This window comes from Dipteris shenzhenensis, chromosome 30 (assembly GCF_047967505.1).
Source record: "Dipteris shenzhenensis isolate YYH24624 ecotype China chromosome 30, Dip_SZ_1.0, whole genome shotgun sequence".
NCBI classification, from domain to species: Eukaryota; Viridiplantae; Streptophyta; class Polypodiopsida; order Gleicheniales; family Dipteridaceae; genus Dipteris; species Dipteris shenzhenensis.
In genome coordinates this window covers 23,161,668-23,169,542 of record NC_141625.1, presented here as the reverse complement: position 1 = coordinate 23,169,542, position 7,875 = coordinate 23,161,668, and the positions used below count along the sequence as shown (strand labels likewise).

The 7,875-nt window shown below is 44.7% G+C and overlaps 1 protein-coding gene across 1 annotated transcript; it reads left to right on the top strand.

Annotated features, from left to right (window-relative positions):
• The first annotated feature begins 3,051 nt into the window (after positions 1-3,051).
• LOC147881855 (putative protein phosphatase 2C 8) lies at positions 3,052-7,522 on the top strand. Its single transcript, XM_087401367.1, has 4 exons — positions 3,052-4,997; positions 5,122-5,484; positions 5,718-5,823; positions 5,922-7,522. The coding sequence occupies exons 1-4, from the start codon at positions 3,984-3,986 to the stop codon at positions 6,230-6,232; spliced, it is 1,794 nt and encodes a 597-aa protein (XP_087257493.1). The 5' UTR covers positions 3,052-3,983; the 3' UTR covers positions 6,233-7,522.
• Positions 7,523-7,875: the final 353 nt, after the last annotated feature.

Sequence of the window (7,875 nt, the reverse complement as noted above, 5' to 3'; positions counted from 1 at the left end):
AGCAACAACAACTCATGACCTTGACAAATTCGATGTCAATATATTCCACTCCAAGTGTCCACAAGCTTTGGCCTCCCCAAGGAAAAAAATTTAGGATTCGAACACTGAAGGCTTGATGAAGGTCCTCAAGTGAGGTCACCTTGACCAATGCTCAATGGGATTCCAACATCACTTGCTATTTGCCATCCATCACACATAAGATGGACAACACCGATTCCAACATGATTCCAACAACGTCATCCATCACCCTTGAACAAACCTTGAAACTTCATGCCTCCTTCCATCTCAAGTTTTCATTCGGTACCAAGCCTTTTGTCCAATTCATTAAATGCATAGATACTACCAACCTTAAAGAGGAATTGCAAGGCTTTACACACAACAAATTAAAGATAAGAGCTGCCCTTTTTGCATATTAATAAATACTTGTCTTTGTAATCATCTCTTTTTAGCATATTAATAAATAATATTTTTTTGCTACAAAAAGAAAGAAAGAAATAAAGACTCTAGGACCAAATAATGGGAACATGGTCCAACTTTTTTGCATTTCCACATCACCCCTATCCAAGGGAGGCCTTAGCTAATGCACTGCCCCTGCTTGGATAAATTTGGTATTTGTGAGTGGCTCTAAAATTGTCACCTCTACTTTCACCCTAAAATAATAATTGTACCTTGAGCTGTAGTTGCTTTGAGATGATCGGGCCTCAAAATTAGAAATGTGTTACAACTTGCTCAGGGTATTGTAGAACATATAGCTCATGGAGCATCGTGCACATGTAAGCACTTGCAATTCTCGAGGTATTTGTCTCACGATCAGACAAATTTGTGCCACAATATCTTCTGTTAGGATTTGAAAATGGTGAACATAGTTGTGGGAATAGAGAGAAGGGCATGAGGGGGAAGGATATGGCAACTCGGGTGCTCTTCCACAATCTCATTAATTGTAATTGCTTTGGCATTTTGCTTGAGCAATCTCAAGATTTGAAGAGAATCCGCATTTCTATTTCTTGCCTGAAGAAATTCATATCCACCTTGCATTAGGCCCTTTCCCTTCTTGATTACTAGCGTATTCTAAGATAGATGTATACTCTTTTGGTTGTTCACGAAACATTAGGCATCCAAATGATTGCCACCCCTTATACAAGCTTACATTACATTTCCCCACTTTATCTCTTGAGGGCCATGAGAACCTTTTCAAGCAATGGATATGTGAAGGGGTGAGTTAGATTTGGACTCCATAGTACCCCAATTGAGAGCTTCCTCTTTTTCCTATTGGATCTTATTGTCTTCTTTCTCCCCACTTTGTTTTCACTCATCTCTTACTACCTCTTTTGAAGGGTCAAGCGAGAGCCGCTCAAAGTAATCATCCTTCTTATAATTATGGTGGAAATTTGTAGCACTCTAAATTGATTTTAGCTTTATCTTAAGACAATCAACTTTAACATTGTTATGTGTCTTAAAAAGGTAATTCACCAAAAGACGCATGCTCTTTGGTTCACAACCTTCCATTTGGACCCCTCAAGTAAGATAAAGACAACACCATCTTAACCTCATGCCCAAGTTAGGAAGGGCTTGCTAAAACAAATGGGTAAAAGGGAAAAGAGGACACCCAAACAAGGTTTTGATAAGCAAATACCTCCTTAGACCTTCATGTCCATGGAAGAACATGCACAAAGGGATCCCTTGAAGAGTATGACTTTCTCAAGAAATCATTGTGTGGTGCCACACTAAGGATCACAAAGGAAGACACCCTGCCCAACCCACAAGAGCTTGAGTGCCACTCCTTAAAACGATGCTTTGCTTAACTTTACATATTCTAGGTTGGCAGTTTTGTCATTATTTCCTTTGTGGCAATTGCAACATCTATGCATACTACTTCTCTAGACGACAAAGGTATGCACTTTGACATAAGTTTATCATCCAAACCACCAACACAAAGCAACATGATTACATGAGACAAAACAAGGAGATTTTGATACCTCTCTTGTAAAGAGGTACCCATAAAGGTCCACCATCTACCATCTCTAACCAAGCTATTAAAGTGACAAGAGGCCCTCCTCTATTTGATGTGAGACTTCCCACCTTAGCACTTAATCACAAACTTGATCTTTTGTGGAAACCCCTCTTATCTATTGTCTAATGTTGGGTAGGTGAGGTGGTATCACATTTCACTTATCTAATTTAGTGATGTTTTTGGGAATCCATCCAATCCACTACCTAAGATCTTTGAAGGGTAAATTAGAAAATGTGGGGTAACCAACATCCCATGTCACACATCTTGTCCTTGATTGGAACTTTCATTGAGCAATGTGCAAATGCCAAAGCCTTAGAAACTAGCTCCTCATTGCCCCACCACCCCTTGCCCCCTCATTCTCCACAGCGTTACCATATACATGGCGTATTTTTCTATAGTGCCATAACATGCCCTTAGCGAAAACATCTTAACCCCCAGTCGGACAGAGTTGTGGAGGGGTTAGTTGGGGATGGGCGCGCAAAGGGCATCCTTGCGAGGGTGAGAGTAGCAATCTTAGGGTTTGATGAGGAGGAGACCGAGAGTTGTTTTTAGGCTAGGTGTGCACCATTTGGCAGCATAAGCTAGGTGTTGAGGCCGTCCAAATGAGAGGACGGCGAGTTGCCAGCCTAGGGATGAGTTGGAGAGACAGCTGCTGACATGGCCAAGTCTGGAGAATTCTTGTTTGGGTTGGCAGCCCTGTCCATCCCGATTGCGCTCTCTCCGAAGAGGCAATCGACATTGTCGAGGAGGAGGAAGACGACTGAGCAAGAAAATGGTGCAGTGGCATACATGTGCGTGGGTGTGTGCGTGTGGGGGCAAGGGCAGAGATGGGGCTAACTAAGCAGGCAAGAACTGTGTGACTGGGACGGTGACAGGTGTGAGGGGGGAAGGGAGGAGGTGGAGGGAGCTGATTGGCCAAGAATAAAAAAAGGGCGGTGTAATTAAAAAAGGGGGCGACGGAAGGGGGTGGTCACATGGGAAGGGGGGGGGAGGGCTTATGTGGCTGTTCACTTTTAGAAGCATATTTTCTTTTGGTCTGTTTGACTTCTTGCCTTCTCCGCCACAGCCAGACCTTCAAGCTTTCCTTCGCCATAGCCACCACCTTCCTCCCCCCCCCACCCCGGTCTTTGCTTCTCCTATCCTCTTTTCTTCCCTGCCTCCCTCTGCCCCTTTCTCATACGGCGTTTGGATTCGTTATGTAGCTTGGACGCTGCAGGGACACCTTCCCCTTTCCCATTTTCTTCCAGGTTTGTCCTCGCGCTGTTGCAGCCTTTCCGCTTTGGCCGTGAGGAGCTGGATTAAGGGATGCGGTTGCGGCGTTCGGGCGTGGCAAAAACACGGGTGGAAGCTGCTGCGCCGAAGGAGCAAGAATCCTTGCCAGGGTATGTCGTCGTGGTGGTGTATGGAAAACTTTAGGTGAGCGCACGCGTCGTCGTCCCTGTTGCTGCAACAGCGACAAGGCTGAGAGAAGAAAGAGGCGCAATGGAAGGCCGATAATTGAGAAGGAAGTGCTTTGCCTCGCGTGGTGTTGATCACTGCTTGCGTTTGCCTGTCTCTTCTCGCGAATTTCGAGCCATATCGTAGGTGAGAAGAGACTTGTAGAGCATCTGCGCGTGAGAACTGTAGTCTGTTACCCCTTCTGCGTGCTACAGAATCCTTCAGATCCTTTAGCCAGCCATGGCGTCCTGCCCTTAGTCTTCTTGCTCACAGGGACATTCCCTAGCGTTGGGAACAGCTCTAAGTTTCTTCGCTTCTGCCAGACACCTCTTCTCCTTGTTTTGCCGGCTTGCATCTCGTTCTTCCACCATCGCTGCAAGATCTCCTCTCCCAAACGGAGTTTCGATAACAGGAGTTCCTTAGGTGCGTTTGGAGGCTCGAAAGCCCGTGATCTATTCGAGACAACAGAGAGTGTGAGAGAGAACTATCCTTCAGGCGAGCTCAGTACCCCTCTACCGTTTAGACTTTCATCTACATGGACCCCGAGCTTGCTTCAGATCCGTGTATCTTCGAGGAGACCACCACCACCCTCATCTTCGATGCAGCAGGCGCTTCCAGACGGAAACGCATGGAGATCAGACGCTTTAAGCAGTTGTCGACACAGCACAAGCGCTCCCGCCCTTTGACCGCCGGGTTCTGCGACAGCGAGCATGATAACTTCCCTCTATCCAAGGCCAAGACCGACGGGGACCTGCCTCTGTCATCTCAGTTCCTCGCTGAGATCAACAGCAACGAGGTCTTCGGCCACGCTTATATCTCCTCAGGTAATACTACGGCGCTTGTCAGGTCCAAGTCCTTTCCTCCTGAGGGATGGCAGAGCAGCCAGTGTATACTTCAGATCTGTTCTGCTACTGGAGTCGAAGGCCATATCGTTACTGTCGTCAATGAGGGGCATGGCTCCAAAGACGCTCAAGCAGGCTTTTGTGAGCCACGGCTAGGTGACGTTACCAGCAGCATCTCTCCACCGGTTTTCACAGTTGCTGCTGAAAAGTTTAAAGAGCAGCAGCTACAGCAGCTAGAGGAGAAACTGGTGGAGAATCAACAGAGTCTCTCTCCTGTTGCAGATTCTTTTGCGGACCCTGCTCTTGTTGTTTCTTCAGCAGGTGGAAGAGTTGGAGGCTACATGGCTAAGTCCACGGCTCCTGAAGGCCAGGCTGAGAGTTCATCCAATGATATAGTGCCAGCTGATCTTGAGATGGGGGATCTTGCTGAGAAGACTACTGTGGTTGAAGAAGGCGTTTTGTTATCTGCCTCTGAGAGTAAAGCTTCTCACAGTCCATGTCTGAGAGCTAGAAAATGCCCTCCCAGTGGAAAGCTGCTGGTGTGTGGCCGGAGGCGTGAAATGGAAGATACAGCTGCCATTGTGCCATCTTTTGCATTTCTACCTTGTGCTTCCATGGGAGGTTGTTTATGTGGCAGTGAGCCAGAGAAAAGGACATCTTTGGACCTGCATTTCTTTGCTGTCTATGACGGTCATGGCGGTGCTCAGGTGAGACAAAATGTTGTGGACTCTTTTCCCATCTCGGCTTCTTTCGCCACTCTCATGTTTGTTCAGAGTTATTCTGTTAGTTTGCTTATGCTTCACGTAATCATGTGGACGGTTCTATTTGCAGGCGTCTAATTACTGTGTAGGGAGGCTTCATCAAGCTCTTGCTGAAGAGCTAAAAAATCTCGTCCTGGTAGGGAATTCCAAGTGTGATCCCGGAGTTGGATCGAGCTCCAACTGGGAGAAGGTGATGACAGACTGTTTTTTAAAGATGGACAAAGAGGTGGGTGGCATTTGTCCGAATGGTGAGTGTGACGATGTTGATAGCACCTCTACTTGCTGTATGGATGCAATTGCCCCGGAGAATGTTGGAACAACAGCTATAGTGGCAATCCTAAGCTCCTGTCAGATTGTTATTGCAAACTGTGGGGACTCTAGAGCTGTCCTGTCACGAAGTGGGAAGGCCATACCCCTCTCCCATGATCACAAGGTGCATTTTTATCTATATCGGTCTTAATTGTCTGCTTAATTTTATCCAAGCTGAGTAGTACAGTCAGTATGATTCCTGAATTGAGCTTTTAATTATTTTCAATATAGCTGCTAGCTCACATATAACTAACATGCAGGAGATTGTGGGTTGAAGAAAAGTTTGCCTCCCGCTGTGTTGTTCCGGAAATTCCTTACTTGGGTGCCTGACCTTTGTTTCTGTTGCTACTTATACAGCCAGAGAGAGATGATGAGACTAGTCGCATTGAGGCTGCCGGTGGGCGTGTTATATACTGGGATGGCTATAGAGTGGGGGGCCTCTTGGCACTGTCCAGGGCAATAGGTTCGATTTCTTGCGGTAACTACATTTTTAAAATTGAAAATTGAAAATTCGTAATGCTAGAAGGCTTAATGCTCTGGATCATTGCAATTTGGATGCAGGGGATCGCTATTTGAAGCGTTATGTTGTTTCTGAACCTGAGGTAAAATGCCTCCAGCGGACTGAAGAAGACGAGTGCTTAATTCTAGCAAGTGATGGTTTATGGGATGTTATCAGTAATGATTTTGCTTGTGAAGTTGCACGGAAATGCTTGACCGCTTCTCGGAGGAGGGGTGATGCTGGGAATTTGCCGCCTGGTGAGGACCCAGCGTCTGCTTCAGCTGCTGCACTTCTAGTGAAGCTGGCCTATAGCAGGGGTAGCAAAGATAATATCACGGTATTAGTTGTTGACTTAAAAGCAAGGCATAGATGACTGGTTGACTGACAGTAGGATGAGTATAGTCGGGTTCTTCTCTCTCTAACCAAGGTTCTCTCCCGAGCCCTTTCCCTTATTGGTGGCTCTGAAGTAGGGTCTATCCGTGGTTACATTTGGAGGAAAGCTGGGGTTCTCTTTAGAAGCCAGGCTCCCTGGAGCGCTTCAACAAGAATCTGAAGCACCTCCATAACAGTTCTTTCTAGTTTCTGCTCGATTTGTTGCAAACATGCAATAAGTTGTGTGTTTGCTGGCCTTCTTGAGCTCTCCCAAGACTTGCTTTGTAAATATTTTATAAGTTTTTTATTTACAGGTCTTGGGATCTGGCCTTTCTTTTGGAGCAAGTCGAGAAGAGCAAGGGAAATCTGAACCTACTGCATTTGTATTAACAGCCTCTCTCTTGAAGCATGTATTCTTGAATGGGTATTTTATGCTGATTGCCATTTTTTGATACTGGATCTGGGTAGGAGGTCTGCTAATCTCCCCAGCTTACAAAATCTTGTTTACTCGCAGTGGTTTTTAAAGGCAACAAGATAATTTCTGTATTGGTACCCAATATGTTGGTGGTTTTTGAATCTTATATTGCAGCGCCATCTTGCTTCTGCATATCCATCTTATTTCTCTAGATGTTCAAGGGGGCCCAAATTATTGGGAAATATAAAGTAATTGGGTTTTGTTAATGCTTCTATTGGTTGGTCTTACAAATATTTATTGCCTTATTATCTCAACAAGATATGAGAAACTCGTGGAGGTCCATGGTGTTGGGAACAAGCTGAAGATCTCTGAACGAGTGCCTTCAAGAAGTATCAGTCAGTCGCCCCCCTCCCCTCCTGCAATTTCAGCTTGCTTTCCTGAGTTTGTTGGCTTTATACTGGTATCTTTGCATGTGGCAATGTGAGACGAACCATCAAGGGGAAACATTGACCTTTTTTTTCCCTTTGTTTATTTGCTTTCTTACTGTGGGTTTCTTTTGGCAGCAATATTCACCTGCTGGCATGTACAATGGTTCAAGATAAGCCACTTCTGAAAAGCACAATGGTCATTCTTATTCCTGCATTTTGGTTATTTTCTTCTATGGGGAGATTACTGAAAGCTTGCATATTTATGTCGAAAGTCCTGGAAGTACTGACTTTTTCATTATCTGCATGACTCTTTGTATGATTTTTGCATATCTATTTGGCGATGGAATACAGTTATTCAAATAAGTATCGTGATAGCACTTACCTTAGGTTGCATTGAATTTCTTAGTCTGAGATGTTGAAAGCTTAAAGAACTAATTACCCCTGCTGAAGCCCAATGCTATAGACTATTTATTGATATGGAGCTGTTTAAAGTACAATCTATCAATCTTACAAATTTTATTTCTGAGCTATTGTTATAAATAGTGTCTTGGAGTGAATTAGCACTTGGGACTAACGCACACCTTAAAATTGCTTATATTACCTACATGAATTTACAGCTAATGTTAGCAATATGGTGTGAGGGCTATGTGGATCCCGCCTTCGAATGGAAATTTATTGTGTCATATAACAAAGGTTATATATGTCTTCAGTAAATCAATCAATCGTTGCATCAAGTGTTAAAACTAATGTGATCGAGTAATTAGCATCTTTCAAAATGTTCTCATGCTCCCTTAACAGGTG